The sequence below is a fragment of the Sturnira hondurensis genome, unplaced genomic scaffold (assembly GCF_014824575.4).
Source record: "Sturnira hondurensis isolate 20B ecotype Veracruz unplaced genomic scaffold, ASM1482457v3 Scaffold0005279, whole genome shotgun sequence".
Taxonomy (NCBI): domain Eukaryota; kingdom Metazoa; phylum Chordata; class Mammalia; order Chiroptera; family Phyllostomidae; genus Sturnira; species Sturnira hondurensis.
In genome coordinates, this window is record NW_028077910.1 from 7,052,734 (window position 1) to 7,073,555 (window position 20,822).

The 20,822-nt window shown below is 44.8% G+C and overlaps 1 protein-coding gene across 1 annotated transcript; it reads right to left on the minus strand.

Moving 5' to 3' along the window:
* Nucleotides 1-1,284: 1,284 nt before the first annotated feature.
* On the minus strand, nucleotides 1,285-16,514 carry CLDN11 (claudin 11). The gene is made up of 3 exons (XM_037046539.1): nucleotides 16,071-16,514; nucleotides 11,442-11,606; nucleotides 1,285-2,551 (listed from the first exon to the last, which is right to left on the minus strand). Exons 1-3 carry the CDS (start codon nucleotides 16,297-16,299, stop codon nucleotides 2,319-2,321), a joined length of 627 nt encoding a protein of 208 aa, XP_036902434.1. The 5' UTR covers nucleotides 16,300-16,514; the 3' UTR covers nucleotides 1,285-2,318.
* Nucleotides 16,515-20,822: the final 4,308 nt, after the last annotated feature.

Consider the following 20,822-nt stretch of genomic DNA (forward strand, 5'->3'; position numbering starts at 1 on the left):
ATAACTGTGTACATATTAATGTAATAGTTTAGATGTTGGATTAAGTACAATATAGTAAAGTTAATTTGATTTCCTTATTTTTAGCTTTCTTAAGGTGTCTCCTTAAACATTGTTAAGTAACATGTGTGGCTCCTGGTATATTTCTACTGAACAGCGCTGTTCTAGTGCAGCAGCTCCCCCCGACCTCCCCGACACTGGAGTTATGACCTACAAAATGGAATTCTCCGGTGTGGTCAGCTAGGAGAGATTTGGGGTGTCTCTTCTGCTACAGGAAAAAGTGGGGCTTGCATAGCACACATCCTCCCATGAGGAAGTAAGCAGCAGCCTCAGTGAAGGAGGTGAGTGGGTGGGGACATCCATCCTAAGGGGAGAAGAAAAGGACTCCATACTTCTGATTCGAGCTGGTGGTTGAAAGGAGAGGGGCCGTGGGGATCCAAAACTTTACACGTCCACCCCTTCCCCAATGCCTTTGGCTCCACTCATGGTCACAAAGACAAGTTTTTGCATTAGGGAGTGTCCTCCAACATAGTCACATGGCTTGTGTCCTTACAAAAACTATCATGACAAGCAAATGTTTTGGTCCACATAAAGATTATCTTTTCCGCATAAGTAATTAAGAAATAGTTTCCAACAGGTTATAATCTCCGAATATACACAAATATCTACAAAGATGACTAGCCCAAGTGGATATTTCCAAAGAGGAAATGTTTGCCAATGATCATACCATCAACTAATGCAATTAGTATTGATGGAAAAATACTGCCAAAATAGGTCATAATCTGTTTTTCTATAGCAGGACTGTAACTGGTCAGTGTTTCTGGAATAGAAAACAAAAATCAACTCAATGTGTCTGTCTTTGCCCAAAATTTCCAAACATCAAGGAATAAAATACATTTAAATATTATTACCTAAAGATCCATTAAAATAGGTTTGTTTTATACTTCTTGTTTACAATTACCCAATTCCTGTAGTAAGTGTTCAAAGTATCTTTTAAAAGTTTAACTGTATAATACATGGCACTCAGTTTCTGATTCTTGCCCATTTATATGTGACTTAAAGACGCCCCTAACAAGGAACCTGGAGACCATCTAGGCTGCCCTTTTATGACCTCACATTACCACCATGATGTAGTGAATGAAATACAACTTTTTAACTATTCAGGGCAGTGCAGAATGACTTCTTCTTGCATCACTGATCAGGGTCCCTCTAAATCACTAGAGACTATTGACACTGTTTAAAATCAATATGTGATACTTCTGGACACAACAGAACATTAAAGGCTGGTTTTGCAGAGTCTGTTATTTTATTGCACAGATTTCACTTCAGGAACAAAATGCACCATCAAGGTTTGGAGAGCTTGGGGTCTCAGATACCAACTGGCCGTCAGAGTTTACACCCGTAAAGCCAAATTCAACAGTACAATTGATGTTAAACAAGAATCACTTCGAGATGGCTAACAGAATGGAAACAGAGAAAGGAAAAAATAGCTTTTAAAGTGTGTGAAGTTGAAGCATATGCATGTGTAGAATTAAAAACTACATCACACAAACTAGAAATCAAAAACATTGTGTGGAATACCAGTTAGAGTTATACTCACTTGCACTGTTATGTATCACATAATGAATGTCTATTTGGTTTATTTCCTTCATACTACATTGAAAATTTCAGGAAAACCGGGGTTATAAAAATGATCAATCTTGAAAAAGTATGTACAGATAAATGTAAAATCACAAACTAAAAAAAAAAAAAATCCCCACCCCCATGCCCTCAACTTACAAAAGGCTTTCCCATGGAAGGAAAGTTCCAGGACTCCCCTCCCTCCCCCACTCCATGTCCCCAATTCTTTCTCTCTAGCTTATAACTAAATGACCTCGGAGCTGAAGGGGAGGGAGGGAACAGAGAGGCATCTTCATGAGGCTCCCATTGTCATCTGTAACAACAGTTTGAAAAGTGTCTTTTATTTCTCTCCCCCACGCCCAACTCAGTAATGTTTGCAAGATAATTAAAATTTAAAGACAGAGAGAAAAAATGTAAACGTATAACTTGTATGGACAAGAAAAGAACACCCAGGAGCTAATAGTGGGCAAAACCATGAGAAAAACATGTGGGCATTATCTGAGCTGAAGATTTATTTTTAAGGCAAAAAAATGGGATTGGGGTGGGGGGGTATTAAGACTACAAAATGCCAGAGAGGATGCTATTCTAGACCTTTGGCTTTGGAGCCTGACAGAGGAGGGGTTTCCCCCACAGGGCGGTGAACCCAGGGCCACAGGCCCAGCATCCACCAAACCTCCATGGCTGGCAGGCTGGCCGCTCTCTTATACGTGGGCACTCTTGGCATGAGTAGGGGAGCTGGAGCCTGAAGAGTAGTAGAAACGGTTTTCCCCAAATGACTGGGCATCTCCAGCGCAGCAGACGATGACACAGCCACCCACGAGGCAGAGCACAGCTCCAATCCAGCCTGCATACAGGGAGTAGCCAAAGCTCACGATGGTGGTCTCACGGTGGGCGCACACAGGGAACCAGATGGTGGCGACAATGGCGCAGAGAGCTGGGGAGACATGGAGAAGGCTGTGACTGGGCACTCCATCACACACGGAGTACTGCGGGCAGCCCACCCTTCTCTCCTCACACACACATCTCCCCAACACACTCAAGTCACATAGCTCTGCTTTCTCCATAGTCTGAACCTAAAGGTTTGCATCTATAGAACCAGTGGATCAAAGGTGGCGTCAAACTGCTGTGTCCTTCTGTTTTCAGCAGGTGAGAGACAAAGAACTCCAATGTAAAAACCTAGTAATGAATTACAAGTCTAAAACACTGTCTTTGTATTTGCTTGCATGTATTATATAAATATATATCTTGACTTTATATATCTATAGTTATAACTCTATTTTTACACTTCCCCAATTGTCTTGTAATTATCTCTTTACCTGTCTATTTTCCATTTCACGTTCTGAGTCCCTAGACAGCCAGGACCATGTCTTATCTTCATAAAGTCAGTCTTTGGCTCAGTGTGAGGCACATAGCCTGTGGTCAGTGTACCCCAGTGGGATGACCAAACTGACCGAACGGCCTGACTTCCTCGGGAACGGGAAACATGACAGTACCCACTTCACTTTTCCGCTCTATTTTTTCAGTGTAGTCAACTCACAGTACAAAGACCTAAAACAGCTATGAAAATTCCCTTCCTGTGGTGAATTATTGCTAGGCATCCATGTCCTATCAGCCAGGACTTTGGGTTTGTGTTACGCTGCTCACAACCACAAAAATCTCAACATACAAATGAACAACAGTCCTTGGAGCAAAAGAGTTCACCCACTGAGGGATTTTATGGTCATGATTTTTGTTGTGATGAATCAGAATGGTAGAAACTTATGGTCTTGCACCAACCAGTCCAACTTTCAGATTCAGCTTAGATTTTAATGATAGAAATCACCTCTGTATCATTTAGTTTTTTCCCTCCTCCTGAACAAAGTAGCAAAACAAGGGCAGGTGGGAGCCTACAGAGACTTAAAAAAAATTTTAAGCTCTAGACCTGCACTGGCGAAGGGGAGAGCCACAAACTACACGGGCTATTGAACATTTCTCAGGAAGCTAAGGAGACTGAAAAACCGAATTCTGAATGTTGATTAATTTACATGTAAATGCCCACATGTGGCTAGTGGCGACCGTACTGAACCACACAGCCCTGGACAAAATAACCCCGTAACTCCCTTTGTTATCATCTAGATGCTCACAGACTACACACAGGACAGAAATTTTAGTTAAAGCTTTAAATTAGGATGGCATGTTAAAGTTGACAGATCAAAATAACAATAATAATAGTAATAATAATAATAATAATATGATTATAATGATGACAATGATGATGCTTTCAACAGTTAGTCATAAAGCCTTCAATGAATTCAAAACAGGCATTGCAGTGTTTGCTACCTGGGGTACCCTGGTCACTTTCAACTCAGCAAGCTTCTGATTTCAACTCATACTGAGTAGAAATATAATTTTCTCTACCCACAGAGAAGAAATATACTTTTTAAGCATAAGCACTCAACTCTAACTGTCCCATACATTAATTCTAAACTAAAGGAAAGTTTTAAATCTTATCCATGTTCAAAGAACTGTCTCATTTCCTGTCATATAGCTTGTAACACAGGTCTTTGTTGGCAACAGATTAAGTCTACCCCACAAGCTGGGTTTTGACACACCTAAAGAGATGCAATTTCTACCCTTTAAAAGTGTAGAACCCAAGTAGAAGTCAGAAGGAGAAAGTAAATTTAGGTTTGAATTACAAAAATTGGCTCTCTAACAGTCTAAATTCGCTCCATTAATTGTGAACTATTTCTAAATATTGTGAACTACTTCACATATTTTAAGGAGTTTATATAGACTTTCTAAGAAGCTAAAATCTACCCATACATTAATGGATGCATTTTTCCTAAAAGGTAAGCACAACCATCCCAGCTTCTGTAATATTTTTTCAGCTTTTGTAATATTTTTGTATTAGGTACCATGAATAGAATGTTCTCAAGAGAACCCATGCTAAACAAATCTTCCCTTTCCTGCCCAGAGCTTTAAACACCTGAGCTACAGGGAGAAGTCTATTTCTCTCTATTCATCTGGCGGCAGATTCCAAATCTGGCTCTCTTGGAGAACTGCTCGGCTATTGTCACAGCCATACTCACAGCGAGGCACAGAGGAAAACCTTTTTCTTTATCAGGACAAGGGACAGAATCCTCTTCTAGAGTGTTTCAGCCAAAGAGAACTGCTCTTGAGTTTTTGTATCAATACACAATTCAGCTACAAGCCCATAGACTCCAACAGTGAGAATTTATCACCGGGGGCAAAAACAGTGGCATAGAAGCTTCCAAACACTCAAGCCCGATGAGAGGGAAGAGGCAGGGAGTGCAAAGCCGAATTCCGTAGGAAGAAAGGCTCTGATTCCCAAACAACTGATTTGGTTCAATCCAACCCATATTTCCTACGAATAGTTAACTGGTTTTCAAACAACTTAAGTTTCATATTTCTTATTGTTTATATTTAAACATACACACACACAAGCATTGCCCATATTTCATGTAAACCTCACTTAATTTCCAGATATGGTTTAGATTTTATAGAGTAAAATTAGAAATTACCTCTAATTTCATTTAATTCTTCCCCTCTTCCTAAGCAAACTAATAAAACAAGGTTATTTTCACATAGGGAAAGAATCAGGTTCAGTAAATATTCCAAAAGTATTCATCAATCTTGATTTTGAGTGTTTCAGAGATTTTGTTAGATTTTTATTCCCATATAATTCATTAGAAAAAAGAAAAATCAAAAAAATGTCTAAACATTTAAATAAAGAACCCATGGGAGTGGATGAGTGAATAGGTGAATGGATGGACAGACAGACTGGCAAATGAGAGGTAGTCTCAATTCTACTTTCCACTTTATACACACCAAAACTCACTTCCAAAACCATGATACGTGGCTACATGACTTTAACACACTTAAAGTTACAAGCTCATGATTTACCTCATTAAAAATTGCCTTCTTTTATAATCCAGGCAAAATGAGGCAAATGAACACCAGCAAGCTCTTTATTTCCCAGCAGACAGACGAACTCTGGGTAGAATTCCTGTGGCTCTCAAAGATGAACCACATCAAAACCACTGACAGATGACAGACCACCGTGCAACATGAAAGGAAATGAGAGGTTCACTGGAAACAGTGACCTCCCACTGAACTCACAGTGAAGGATGTTTACAAACTGAAAAAGGAGAATTTATTCAATTTCAGAAGTGGTTTGAAGGGAAAGGAGGATATGTTTTAATCAATAAATGTCAAAGTCAAAGTCAAATCATGACTCAACTAAATGATGTGAACTAATAGAACTGGCAATAATTTTTAGCTTTCTGAAAGACATGTAAGACCTGCTAGATTTATTTCTGTTTGAACACACACACACACAGAGAGAGAAAGGGGCAGTTTACGATGGCCCTCTTTGTTATTGAAGAAATTTTTTAATGTTTTTCTTAAAAAGTCACAGTTATGTATAAGGTAAAGGAAATTGAAGAAAGACAAAGGGGATTTTCATTGTTTTCCTTTCGGGTCAACCAACCTTGTTTTTAAATTAAGTATCTGAAAACAGGACAGGGAAGTTTTAACATGAATTTTTCAGTCTGTTTCTCTTTATTAACTTCAGAAACTGCAATAGTTTACTGCACAAGGGAATGAAATCTGCCGGTTGTGAGGGGAAAGCCAAGTGAAAACTGGAGATATTCTTAGCTTCAAAAACAAAAGAAGGAGAGAAGGGAGAAAAGCTCCGTGATGTAGATAAAGATTCATCTGGACTTGGTCCTCTGCAGGTAAAATTCATTGCTCTTCATTAAATAAAAATGTTTGCCTCTCTGGATAAGTTTCCAGTCATGTCAAACTATGTGTTCTTTAATTGGCAGAACACACCATTATTAAACTGAGCACTGATCTTCATGTAGCCAAACACAGAAAACATTTGGAAAGGCAATTTTAGAGCAATGAAATGTAAGTGGGTTTTTAATCCCTTTAGGAATTAGATGACAAATAGATGTGATGAAGCCAAATGAAATCAGTACAGGTGTGTTTGGAGGTAACAACTTAGAAAGAAACCCGTAGAGAGACAGACAGACAGACAAAGAGGCCCAGAAAGACAGACCAGACCCTGCTACTTCTGCCTTCCTCCACGCGCACCTCTGTTCTCAGGCTTTCTCTTTGGGTGCGGAGCACTGAAAGGACTCTGCAAAGCATCATTTTTAACACAAAGCCATCTTCTCATTAACATCACTTAACTCAGTCTGGCTTATATTGGTAATACTGGAAAAAATCTTCCTTAATATTATTGATATTTGCTTCCCAAAAATCTGGGGGCTGGGAGAAAAGGGGAAGTACATAGATGAAGACGGTTGGCCACGACTGGATCATTGTTGAGAGTGAGTTTTTGTTCATGGGGGTTTACAGACTACTCTTTCTACTTTGTGTACACTTGAAATTTTCCATAATAGAAGCTTTTTAAAAACCCCCTCCAGTTAACCTTTTACAATGTATCAAACATTGTCTTCTACAACCGAACTGTTACTACACACGATCAATATGGCAACCAGCATCGGCTTTTCACAAAGAAGCCAGTTAACTCAAGGCAACCAGACGGCTTTTCTGAAAAGCTCTTGGTTGGAGTCATATTTATTTGATGTTTCCTCACAATTTGAAACTAGAATATTTTTGTTTTTCTTTTTTTATTTATCATTCTCTAAATTTTGACTTCAGAAAGCATAGTTGCCAAAGCATATATTCCTCTTTTATGAATATCTAATTTTTATAACAATCATCAAGTCAATGGAATATTTGAGTGCATTATTTTCCTGGCTTGCTTTCAGCACTTTCCCCTTTATTTCTATTCCATACATCAGTATCATTTTTCCCCCTATAACCATTTTTCAAAGCCAGTCTCTTGGTTATTGGTTGATTTTTTTAGAAAATCACAGAATTTAGAGGCAGGAGAGACCTCACAAAGCAGTTACTGGTAATTCCTCCAATTTTACTGACAAGGTCATTCTCAGCCACACCCACACTAAGACGCCACATCCTTTCCATTACTCGTATGAAATTTGATTTAGATTAGGGACTTGTTTCTCTAAAGATAATGAGTTTGGAGGAAGAATTGTTCTAACAGTTCTCTTAAGACCCCACAATTAAGAGCAACACCCGAGAATTCCCACTCCTGCAAGACATCCAACTCTGTGCGCACAAGAAGCTCAATTTGCCCCACATTTGCACACGTCGTTTATTTTACTACAGTGTCAGTGTTAGTGTTAGCCTGTAAGTTTCTAGTTAAAACAACTTTTTGGTAATACAAATGGGATCCCTGGGACCATTTTTTAAAAGGAGGAGAGAAGGTGAAAGGCCTCCAGTAAGAAGGAAAATGCATCTCCTTTCCTTCCATTCCTATCCCATCTCTCTAAGACACACCTGAATCAAGCACTTTCTAACTCCGAGTGAGATAAGCATTAGACTGAATCAGAACTAAACTTGAGTATTTTCAGTTTAGTAGCTTAAGGTGGCTTTTTATAATGTAACAAGCAAAAAAACCCTCCAACTATGGATCCCTACACTCTCATTTCTACAAAGTAAACAAAGGAACTATTTCCATTAACACAGGCTACGACCTAGTATTTCCAGGAACAGACCATGGTCTCTCCTTACCAGTTCCATGCGTGCGGAGTACCCTGCAAAAACGAGACATGATCAAACAAATGCCCAACAGCCCCATGGGTTAGCCCTCTGGTTCCTCTAACCAAACACAGCAATAATAATGGCAACCATCTGTTGAGCGTGTATTATGTGCCAACACCCTACTAAAGAACCTAGGTCATTCCACTATTCTTACCAATTTCACAAAGCATTGCTGCTCCCATTTTATGTAAAGGCTCAGAGACATTAAGTTAACTGCCCCAGTCCACACAGCTGGAAAGTGGGAAATCTGAGACTCAGTACAGTGGGCCTGACTCCAAACCCTAAGATGAAGCACAGCCACCTCCTGCCTCAGCAGGGGCTTGTGGAAAACCACAGATTCGATTCGCCTCAGATCCACTCTGATCTGAGGGGCCTGCTGCCTCCTGAGCTACTCATCTGACTTCAGAAGCCAACAGCCTTGGGCCTCCTCTCCTTCCCCCACACAGGAACCAAATCCTCACACCCTTAACCTTAGACTGCTGAGAAATAAAGATGTTGAACAATGGGCAACATGGTTTTAAGCTTTGGGAGAAATAATTAAAGATTTTCAGGGCCAGAAAGAACAGATTTTAATTAACCGTGTTTACAGTTCCCATACTAAGATGAACTCTGGCACCGTTTCCAGTTCCTAGACTCCCAAACCCCCATGACGCCTGGTCCCCTTTGGTCACAGACCACACCTCAGCAGGGGCACCGCTGGTGGCCCCCAGGCCGCAGCATGAGCCCAGCACTGGCTTCTCCCAGACAGAAGCCAGTCCAGAGCCACACAAAGGGACCCTTCACTCCCTCTTGCTCCTCCCACCCTCTGCCAGCAGGGAAAACAAGGCATTCGGGCTCCGTGGAGAGAAGGCCTGGGGGAGACCAGCAGGTGCCACACTTGAGACAATGAGCTTTACATTTCCAGAGCTAGCTTGTTCCAGTCAAAATAACACCCAACCCAAAGGCGAGTGGCCACCCCCTGAGAAATAAATCCGGACAGGGGCAATCAAAGAGGAAGCCGGTAACACTGGAAATGCCCGGCTACAAGAGGGCAAGGAGCGGTGCCCTCCTCCAGTCCTAGCAGAGTGGCCAGAACAGTGCAGCCTCCCTGAGGTTCAAATCACTCAACACCCCCTGCGTCAGCCCTTCCATCATTTCATTCCAGGCAGCAAACAGACTGATACCCAGCCTCACCTCACTTTCCTTCCTACGACTCTGCCTACATCCACCAACCCTTTAAAAAAGGTAAAGAAAACTATGGAATTCAGCTAGGCAAGTTTCAAACAACTGGTTGCTATTTTTTTCAAATAACCCTTCTCATTCAACTGGGCAACTAGGTTGCTTTTAGGGGGTTTGAAAAATGCCAATGTGTCTATATGTGCTTTGCTTTTATGTCTTTATTTTCCATAGGGTTAGAGTTTGATCTTGTGGGGGTTTTAATGTATGCCCTTACTTGTGGGCATTCTGTGACACTTGTATGGAAGGTCAGGATCTCTGAAGATGAACCCCCAATACAGCAGACACGTCTTCAGCTTTGTACCCTCATAGCCAAAGAGAAAGCCTTCTGGGGCTTCAGTGAGAATATGAGAAAAGTCACAAACACAGGCAAGTGTCTAGGATGAGATGGGTGTCTTCTGGATTCTACAAACCAGTTTACCTGTACAGCTTTTTCTGGTCTACCTGTTGGAAAGGGAATTCGGATCCAAAGACCTGACTGTCAAAAGTACCCGGTGAGTTAGACGAGGCACTTGAGGCTGTGATTGTGTGTTTGATGCGGCACTCCCACACACATTCTTTGTGGCCGGAACCAAAACATCCATGTCCAGATTCTTCTCAGGAAATTGCAGTGGTATTCTGGTCTTTTCACTCCTGTTAACACACACACACACACACACACACACACACACACACAGGCTCCTCCTCTGAACTCTCTGTGGCTTCACAAGCCCCCCAAACCCTCCATTCCTTTGTCATCTTGTAAAATGGTGTCCCTAACTCTCATGTCCCCTCACTTCACTGGTGTCACTGCAGGTGACCATCACTAAGTGGCAATGGCCCACACAGAACCCTGATCTCTTACCCTCACCTTAACACCTTCAAGCACGTCATCTGATACCAGTTTGAGGACGAGATTTCCTTGTCCTGGGAGAACTTGACTTTATACCTGACCCACACCGGTTTCTCCTCACTGATGTATCAGTGCACTTCACAACAAGAGTCCTTAAAATTTGTGTCTTCTCTTAGGATTCAGAATGTGTTGGTGGAATCGGCATTCAAGAGAAAAATAAAATCACTGAAGATCATGGAGCTAGAAAGACACTCCTTGCAAGGTGGTTAAATCAAGCCCACTGTGTGCGGGAGTAATCAGGAAAACTGAACAAGTATATGCCACTTTCTGGGCCAGGGCTGTTCCTCCCTCCAGTCCACGACCTGACCACCTTCTCTCCAACTCTCAAAACTCACCACTGGACCCTCTGCTCTTGGACACTCCTCTGGTCTGGTTGAGGTGCCTTCCTGTGTGTGCACAGCGCATGCAGCTTTTTAAGGTGAGCGCATACCACTCATTATCAAGGTGTCCAGGCACACTTAAGGCACAGACTGACAGTTTTTCCAACATCCCCAGTGTTTGCTGGGGTGCCAGGCACTCGGGAGGCACTCAGAGAATACTTATGGAATAAAAGATAGACTCATCCCCTAGTGATCTGCCATGCTCAGCATCCTACTTTTCCATCGCCCTCCTCTTCCTCTATTCTTTCTTCCTCGATTAACTGAAGTTCTCAATCCTAACTACACATAAACTCATCTGATAAAATATCTTTTTCTGGCTTTATACCGTGAAATTTTGACTCAACTGCCCTGCTATGGGACCTATGAAGCCTGAGAGAAGAGCCACTGTGTAACCCTTTTCTGTCCTCTGCTCTCTCCCTCAGGTATTTCCTACCCTCACGATCTCTTTTTCGCCTTTTGTTTCTTAACTCATGTTTATGTTCAATGACCTCCCCCACCCCCCACACAGATATGTCTTTTCCCTCTGTGTAATCTGCCCATGAAACACAAAGGGATACACATTGCAGGGGGCCTATTCCACAGGGGATTCTTGGCTTTCCCTGAAAAAGCCAAGACATCTCTGGAACTGGATGAAGCAACAGCAAGATCTGACATTCATCACACTTACTCAGAGTTGGGGGCCACACAGAAAGCTGTCTTACCCAGCAGAATGAGCATAACACCAGCCAGCTGGGCCCGCCTGTACTTGGCCACGCCAGGTTCATGACCCATTCGGATGCAGGGGAGAACCGTCAGCAGCAGGAGAATGGCCGGGAGGCCCAGGACCGAGGCTGCAATCATCAGGGCTCGGCAGGCCTGCACGTAGCCTGGAAGCAAGAGCGCAGACAGGTGGGTTAGACCAAGGGTCACCTTGGACTCTGAACCCTGCCCCACGGGAATTCCGTGCCACTTGCCTTCCTCCCACTTGCCCATTCCAGGACTTGGAAGGTGTTAAACGTTGCCCATGATCATGTCATATGTTCAATTTTTAACGTGACTCAGTGACAAAAAGGGGAGTTGGAGGGACAGAGAGACTAAACAGGGATCTGGGTTTAGACCACTTCTCCAGGTTTTCGGGATGAAGGGGCCAGGAGTCCAACCACATTTTCATATCAACTGTGAAAGATTCAGAATAAAACTCAAACTTCCAAGAAGCCTTCTGTGATGGGTGGGCTATCAGTTCCAATCTGTTGTTGATATGCTCTGCCTGAGTGACATTGGGCAAGTTCCTAAACTGCTGTGTCTTGTCACTTTCCTCATCTGTAGGGTACAAAGAATAATAGTACCTCCATCTCTCTAGCCAAATTCAACTGAGATTAAGTTCACTAGTGTATGCAGTGTTTAGAATAGTGCCTAGCACATGCTAAGCATTCTGAAAAGGATAGCTATGGTTAACTGGTGTTACTGCTCCATTATCATCGCTTCAAAGGCATCTCTCCAGCCCCAGGGATTCCTAGAGTGCAGACACCTGGAGTTAGTTAGCTCAGTGCCCACTGTGTATGTAAATACACAATTATAAATGAAGGAATACCCAAGTTGAATAAACTACCAAAGAAGCAAAACTACCAAAACTTTATACTGTCAAATAAAATGCCGGGTAACAACTCTATTTACAAACAAGTTAGAATATTACAATATTTATGTAAAATACGTCTGATCTACTGGGAGAATCTGACAAATTCAAATGTGTTGTTTCTCATTAACACACTCTCCCTCCTCTAAAAAAAGTTGTATTTATCACTCTTTTGGGGGTGGGGGACTCAGAGGAAATTAGAGCCAGTAGCATGGCCTCAGGGGGGCAGAGTTCATGAAAAAGTCAAAAATGAGCCCCAGCTTCTGCCTCGTATGCCCGGACCCTCACACCAAATCTGGCGGCCTGATCTGTGCACCAAGATGCAACAGCAGCACTGTCTCCTGGCAAAACACGCTCTGCTGGAATCCGACTCCACCAGGGTACTCTTACGGCGGCCCATCCCAGCTTCTCCAGAACTAAAGGGAACCAATCAACCAAGTATTGACCGACCTGAAGATCCCCAGAGAGGACCCACAGGAAGCCTGGGGAAGGACCTCTGACCGCAGCCTCGTGCCCCTCCCCCCACCACCAGCTTGTAGGAGAGCCAGGGCTGACACAAGGGAGACGCCAACTAGAAACTGAGGTTCTGAAATTTAGGGTGTACGCTGCCCACATGCTAGGTGTCAAGGCCACATCTGGAAACCAAAACATGGACACTGTTGCCCCCCAATGTGCAAAGGACAGGGAGAGCAGGAAGGATTAGACCCTCCCCAAAACACCCTCCCTCTGTCGGACAGTCGATGTTCTTTCACAATAAACCACTGGGCAGTGAATGCCTAGGAAACTTAATTTCAGGGAAAGGAAGCAGAAAATAATGTAACGCTTCAAAGATTCCTACATATATCTTGCCTGGTTTTTGACAAAAAAAGTATCGCTACCTTTTTTTTTTTTTGAGCATCTACTCTATCAAAAGAGTTTTACATTTCTTATCTCATTTAACCCCCAAAACAACCCTGAAAGAGAGAGGGTTAGTTTTACTTTGACTTTTAAAGGAAGACAACCAGGGTTCATGAGGTTAGTAACCTGTTCAGACGACCCAGATGTTGTGCACAGGAGCTGACAGAGACCCAAGTCTGACCAAGGTCTACCAACACCAGCACCAAGGGAAGCTGGGTCCACACCTGGGTTCCCAAGAACCGCCATTCTAGAAGTACAAAACGGAGAAAGGGGGTGTGAATGCAGGACTGGCATGCATTGTGCACACCTACTATGTGCCAGGAGCAATTCTGGGTCCAGAAGAGGATGCAAAGAAAGTAGGAGGTCGCCTATATCTTCAGGAATTCCAAAATCCAGTAGGAGAAGGGGCTTATGAGCAATGAACAATAATTAAGTCAAATTGTGCTATGATGGGGGTAAGGGCCAAATACTAGGGCAGCAAGGAAGAAGTGGGGCAGGGGATCCACTCGGACTACAGGGACTAATAGGAGACACTTAAGGGGAGGCTTAAAGGCAGGGCAGCAAAGCTCGTCCCAGAGGAATAGAAGCACAGAGACAGGCTCCCAGACTGGGGGCCTCAGCCCGCTGGGTAGCATCGAGTTCCGTGGCTTGTTAAGGATACTGGCATATGCGTTGTGTTCATTGCTCACGCCCACAAAGGCTAGCAAGACATACAGCAATCAATTGTGCACTATTGGCAAGGGCTGCTGTATCTGCGTGGCAGGGCAGAGATTCCAAGCAGAGAATCTGAAGGGGTTCCTGCGACGTCGTCAGTCATCCCACTAGTTCAAGGTTTAAATCTGAGTTGGAACTGTTGCTCAGACTTCTTCATCCCAGCAGCAAGTGAAGATGGGCCCCTGGCGTGCTTTGGGTTGGGGGTGGGGGAGGGTCGGAGGCCAGTCACTCCCTACCTCCTTTACCCATTCTGAGACACAGCTGGCCGGGAGGGGGCGACCCTTTGGGGTGCACCCCCCAGGGACGCCCATTCTTCCCTACAGGAGTGGGGAGGCTTGGCAGAGCAGACAGACGCCCCCACAGCAGGGGCGCAGGGAGGGAAATAAGTTGGGCTCCGGGGCCTGCGGGAACCAACCTGGGGCAGCTGGGTGGGCCCTAACTTGCCAGGATGCGTCATCTGTCCCACGTCCCANTTTTTTTTTTTTGAGCATCTACTCTATCAAAAGAGTTTTACATTTCTTATCTCATTTAACCCCCAAAACAACCCTGAAAGAGAGAGGGTTAGTTTTACTTTGACTTTTAAAGGAAGACAACCAGGGTTCCTGAGGTTAGTAACCTGTTCAGACGACCCAGATCTTGTGCACAGGAGCTGACAGAGACCCAAGTCTGACCAAGGTCTACCAACACCAGCACCAAGGGAAGCTGGGTCCACACCTGGGTTCCCAAGAACCGCCATTCTAGAAGTACAAAACGGAGAAAGGGGGTGTGAATGCAGGACTGGCATGCATTGTGCACACCTACTATGTGCCAGGAGCAATTCTGGGTCCAGAAGAGGATGCAAAGAAAGTAGGAGGTCGCCTATATCTTCAGGAATTCCAAAATCCAGTAGGAGAAGGGGCTTATAAGCAATGAACAATAATTAAGTCAAATTGTGCTGTGATGGGGGTAAGGGCAAATACTAGGGCAACAAGGAAGAAGTGGGGCAGGGGACTAATAGGAGACACTTAAGGGGAGGCTTAAAGGCGGGGCAGCAAAGCTCGTCCCAGAGGAATAGAAGCACAGAGACAGGCTCCCAGACTGGGGGCCTCAGACTGCTGGGTAGCATCGAGTTCCGTGGCTTGTTAAGGATACTGGCATATGCGTTGTGTTCATTGCTCACGCCCACAAAGGCTAGCAAGACATACAGCAATCAATCATGCACTATTGGCAAGGGCTGATATATCTGCGTGGCAGGACAGAGATTCCAAGCAGAGAATCTGAAGGGGTTCCCACGACGTCGTCAGTCATCCCACTAGTTCAAGGTTTAAATCTGAGTTGGAACTGTTGCTCAGACTTCTTCATCCCGGCAGCAAGTGAAGATGGGCCCCTGGCCTGCTTTGGGTTGGGGGTTGGGGAGGGTCGGAGGCCAGTCACTCCCTACCTCCTTTATCCATTCTGAGACACAGCTGGCCGGGAGGGGGCGACCCTTTGGGGTGCGCCCTCCAGGGACGCCCATTCTTCCCTACAGGAGTGGGGAGGCTTAGCAGAGCAGACAGACGCCCCCACAGCAGGGGCGCAGGGAGGGAAACAAGTTGGGCTCCGGGGCCTGCGGGAACCGACCTGGGGCAGCTAGGTGGGCCCTAACTTGCCAGGATGCGTCATCTGTCCCACGTCCCACGAGGAGCAAGGACAGGGAAACTCGCTGCAGCACTTGGCGTCTCTCTTTCCTGGCTTCCGCAGATAGCATCTAACGGGAAGCGAGGGTACCTGCGGGAGCAGGCTGGGCTAGGAGATGAAGTACTAGTTCTGGTCCGTTGCCCGCGAGAGCATGGGCAGGCGTGGAGACAGTTATTCACATGGGCTGGGATGCCAGTATGTGTCTACGTCTCAGGCGGTTACCTTCTCAGGGTGACTCTGCCAGTGGCCACCACTACCTCCCCAAATTCCAGACAAGAAAGCTGTGGCTAAGAGAGGTTCAGTTCCTCTACAACAAGGTGAGATTCATGGTGTCAAAAATAAGCCCATCAGGCTTCAAGGGCTCAAAATTTTTTGCCTAGTGCCCCTTCCCCATCTGCCCCAGGGATAAGGGTTTGGGAGCAGCCACTTGCTAGGTGGAGGAGGTCCTTACCCGGCAGGATGAGGATGTCCACCAGGGGCTTGCAGTGGTACAGCCCCGTGGCCATGACGCAGTCAGCCCACAGCCCCTTGGAGCCTAGTTCATCCAGCTTGCGGCACGTAGGGATAGTGTAGCCGCAAGTCACCACCCAGTCATTGGTGGATGTGGTGACGATGATGCCGATCCAGCCTATGAAGCTCGTGACGAAGCCCACTACCTGCAGACACGTGGCCACCATCATAGCCGTCTTGGTGCCCCTGCGTCTCACCCCTCTCTCACTGGCTGTGCCCGCGCCCCGGGATGGACCGCACCTGCCCTGGTCCCCCCTCTCGCGCGCTCAAGAGCCGCTGGCTGGCGACAGCCCGCTGCGGGACGCTGGAGAAGGCCCGGAGAGGCTGCGAGCCCGGCTCCGACGGCGCGACCAGGGCACGGCCCGGACGGCGACGAGCGCAAGGCGCGGACAGCAGTGCGGCTGGGCGGCCAGCCCCCGCCCCCTCTTTAAACCCCGGAGCCTCGCGGCGAGCGCCAATCGGCGGTAGCCCGGGGTCCGGCCGGCCAATCGCGGGGCGGGGTCTGGTGTGGGCTGTGCAGGGCAAAGGAGGGGGCGATCACAACGCCCGGCCGCGCGAGCCTCTCGCAGTCCGTGTTGGAAAGTAAAGTACTGTAATTCTATCCAGGTCCAAGAAATGCGGAGCGCCAAGAGGGCTCATGTCAGGCTCGAGTTTTATTTTGTTGAGAAGTTTTTCTCTAGTTGCCTCTCTCATCTCCATCCCTGCTGAGAGCAGGGACCCTGGTGCTCCCGGGGGCGTCCCCTGCAGTTCCTCCGCTGTTTTGTAGCTGATGAGCTGGGAACTGCAATAAGGCACAGGCGTGAAGCAGTCAGCGTACCAGAGCTACAAGTTAAAAGAAAAAGATCTTTTCTCTAGTCGAAAATCATCGGAGGCGTCCATGACCATGATCACGACAACAGCATCTCATTTACCCATCTGAATCATGTACTATGTGCATGCATTTATATATTACCTCGCAAGACATCTCATTAACTAATTCTCCTAAAAACCGTTTGTAGTAGGAATAATCGTTGACTCATTCATTACCCCTGAGGAATTGGTACGAGAGAGGGTAAGTTGCTCACTTCACACAGCTGGGAAGGAGTAGCTTGCAAGGGCCCATCTCATCACCCACCCTCAAGTATTACCACTTCCTGAAAATTCGTGAAGGGCTCATGCGTCCCATTTTTGACACAATGAAAGCTAGGAGGACTGCTCTGAGGTCGCTGCAAATAAGTTAATTTCTGCACTCTCCTGCGAACACTGCCTGGCCCAGGGTGCTCTATGAATGTAAGCTACCATCACCATCATCAACATTAACCTACCTTCTCTCCAGTAATTCAAAGGAAATCCACTGCGCGCATCTTTCCGTCATGTAGAGAAGTCCTCCTGTATTTATAATATTAAACAGTTTTAACCCCCTTTGGAACACCTGGCTTATCTTATCCCTCCCTATCACCTATCATGAGATTTAAACATGTGAAGGATTTCGTCGAGCACAAAAACTTCCTACTCGACACTCTTAAGACGTGAATCTTAAATCATAGGTACTAAGGTTTCCCACAGCTATCCCTAATACTGGGGGTCAGGGCAAATTACCATGTCATCCAAGGAAGACTGGCTCTGAGGAGACCCCAAAGAGCTCAAGTGCACGAGAAGAAAAGGCTCTGTGATAGATGACAGTGTCGAATATTCAATGCCTATGTGTGTCGACTACCTACACATTAAGGAGAGCACAACAGTTAAGAAAGAAGACCAGGGTGCCTGGGTTCAAACCCTGATTCCACTCCTTAACTAGCTGTGAGACCAAGTTACTTTACCTTTCTGGGCCTCAATGTTCTCATTTGTAAAGTGAGAACAAAAATAGTGCCTGCTTCATAGGTTTCTTGATGATTGAGTTAATATACATACAGAGCTTAAAACAATGGCACACAGTAAGTGCACAGTAAACCTGGGCTAGAGTTATTATAATATGATGATTCAGAACTCTTGCTTTTTGTGTATTCTTCCTGAATTCATACAAGTTTGATTGTGGAAACTATGGGGAGGCCTGGCCAGAAAGTATCCAGCCATGCAACCTAAAAAGAGAGAGGCATCTATGGAAGATGATACAAGAAACACTGCACATAGGACAATGACACCTCAGTCCCCTTCAAAGTAGGCAACTTGGGACCTCACACAGTTCTCCCAATCACCATTAGCTGACCCATCATATTTTCCTGAATCTCCTCAGTGGTCCGAAATCTCTTTCCTTTCAAAAGTCGTTTTAGTTTTGGGAAAGGCCAGAGGTTGAAGGGCGCCAAATCTGGGCTGTAGGAGGCGGGGCTAAGTCACCTGGGTGATTTGGTGTTTTGCCAAAAAAATCTGCATGAGACATGCAGATGCATGAGCGGACACATTGTTGTGATGAAGCCGCCATTCACCAGTTGCCCATAGCTGCAGCCTTCTGAATCAGGTGGATAGTTTCCGTGGAGGAATGTTCAGTCTCAACACAAAAATTTGATGCAGATTCGTTGCTCTACTCTCTCAGTCATTTTGAATGTGATGGCCACACAGTCCATATCCTCACTCAGCGACATCTACCGCCCCCACAGTGAAGTCATCCTTGTTCATGCACTCCCATTCCAGTTCCTTGGCTGCCAGGTTACACTGATTTGCATGAGCCATTGTCATTATATTAACAATGGCTGGACTTTTTCTGGACAGACCTCTTATGTCCCTCTTATTAGGGAGCCATTCACTGTGTTTGGGAGCATTTCATCACCAGGGTCTATTGATCTGGATATTTTCGGATATTTCCTTACAACTTTAAAAATAACAGTTTTTTTAAGATTTTATTTATTTATTTCTAGAGAGAGGGGATGAGAAGGAGAAAGAGTGGGAGAGAAATATCAACGTATGGTTGCTTTTCATGTGTCCCCCGCTGGGAACTGGCCTGCAACCCAGGCATGTGGCCTGACTGGAAATCGAACCGCGATCGTGTGGTTCGCAGGCCCGCGCTCAATCCACTGAGCTACACCAGCCAGGGCTAAAAATAACAGCTTTTGTATTAAGTAAAACATAAAATATAAAACCTAAGCCACTTCATTTCATTGAAAAAACATTTATAAAATTTGCACTCTTGTGATTCCATTAGCATTTGACATTCTAACGATAAAAATTCAACCAATACCAATAAGAATTCAACAATGCCCAGATTACTCCCAGGTCACACACACTCAGCTATTTATAAAGCCAGATTTCCGAACTAAGGCACTAAATGGTAGAAAGAGCTGTCTGTCAACTTGTTAAGATCTTGGAATGGAACCTCCTGAGTTCATATTCTAACTTTATCACTTGGGCTATCCCTTAACCTCTGCTACACTCAGGTTCTTCACCAGTGAAGTAAGGATGGCAGATGCCCCTACAAGGTCTTTGTGATACAACTTAAGTAAGATACCTTACACAAAGTGCATAGCACAGTTCCCAACACTGATGGACATTCATAGATATTAGCTACAGTTAGTATTATTCATAAGCAGTATAAAGCAATCAGAAATATGTATTGCCTTTGATAGAGACTAAAGCAAAAATAATTCTCTATTAATGGGAAAGACTGTAAAATAAATGTCTAAATGCTCCCATGACAGATATAGTGGCCACTCAAAGGAGGCCAGCAAAGCATAAACTTTTTGATGAATTAACCATAAGTAGAGTATGTCTACGGAAAAGTTAGTGGGGCAGCCAGGGAAGCACTGGAAACCAACAGGCAGATAATAGAGTAGAATCCTCTGCCATCCACAGGAAATGGTATGGTGGCCCCAAGGATGTGGTCCCTTTGGCAAGGCCCTCTGTATAGCAGGGAAGTCCTTCAAGCTATCTTAACTAAGACACTTTCCCTAAAATCACCCACATTCCTTGGCTAGGACTCTACTTTCCAAACCCTGCTTGTGATTAGAATCTGACCTCCCACATAGCATAACTCAACAAACTGACATTTCAGGTCCACCGCGGTCCCATCAGCTGTGAGAGTCAGGCTCTCAGGGAGCAGTCACCCCAGGCAGGTGTAGACAGTGAGTCCCCAGACCTTCCAGGGAAAAAGGTCTTTCCAGTAATTTTCTCTCTTCACATTTCTATAGAATGTAACAGAACTACTAAGGTATACCTGAGGCATCATTCCAGGACTTCCAGCCTTAGGTCCAATAGTTTTTCCATTATGAAAAATTAAGTGTCTTTCCTTTGGCATGAGCATAAATTTCTTAATTTTATTCTTATTTGAAGATACTTAAAGGGGAGGATTAGAGAGCTAGTCAATGCCCTAAATCCCAGATGTATACTAAACTATAAACTGTTAACTGTTCTACAATTTACCTGAAATCTACCTTAAAAATGGTCAATCAAACTAACGTGTGATTTATGTCATACTGGCAAATTTGTTTGGCGACAAGCATGGAAAGCCCACATAGAAAGCAAAGCTTGGGCCAAAGGAGTGGGTTCACAGCGACTACTAGCGGTTGTCTTTTATCATTGCACGGCTGGTAAAGCATCATCCAGTGTAAAAGAAACGAGATTAATGACAACTTCCCACATGCCAAATGTGTGCTTATTAGATCCAAATGAATTGTACACTTCTCTGGGAAAACTTTCTTCATACATTAAAAATGATTCACCTCTTTAGGAAACCAAACATATGAACACAGTGGACACGTATGAAATTACTTAGGTGAGATTATTC

Bases quoted from the DNA above. Each gene is read 5' to 3' on its own strand.
- CLDN11 (XM_037046539.1), bottom strand. From the start codon at position 16,299: ATGATGGTGGCCACGTGTCTGCAGGTAGTGGGCTTCGTCACGAGCTTC. The intron at 11,607-16,070 runs GTAAGGACCTCC...TCTTGCTTCCAG, and splicing joins GGACATCCTCATCCTGCCGG to GCTACGTGCAGGCCTGCCGA. The intron at 2,552-11,441 runs GTAAGACAGCTT...ATGTCTCCCCAG, and splicing joins TGTTATGCTCATTCTGCTGG to CTCTCTGCGCCATTGTCGCC.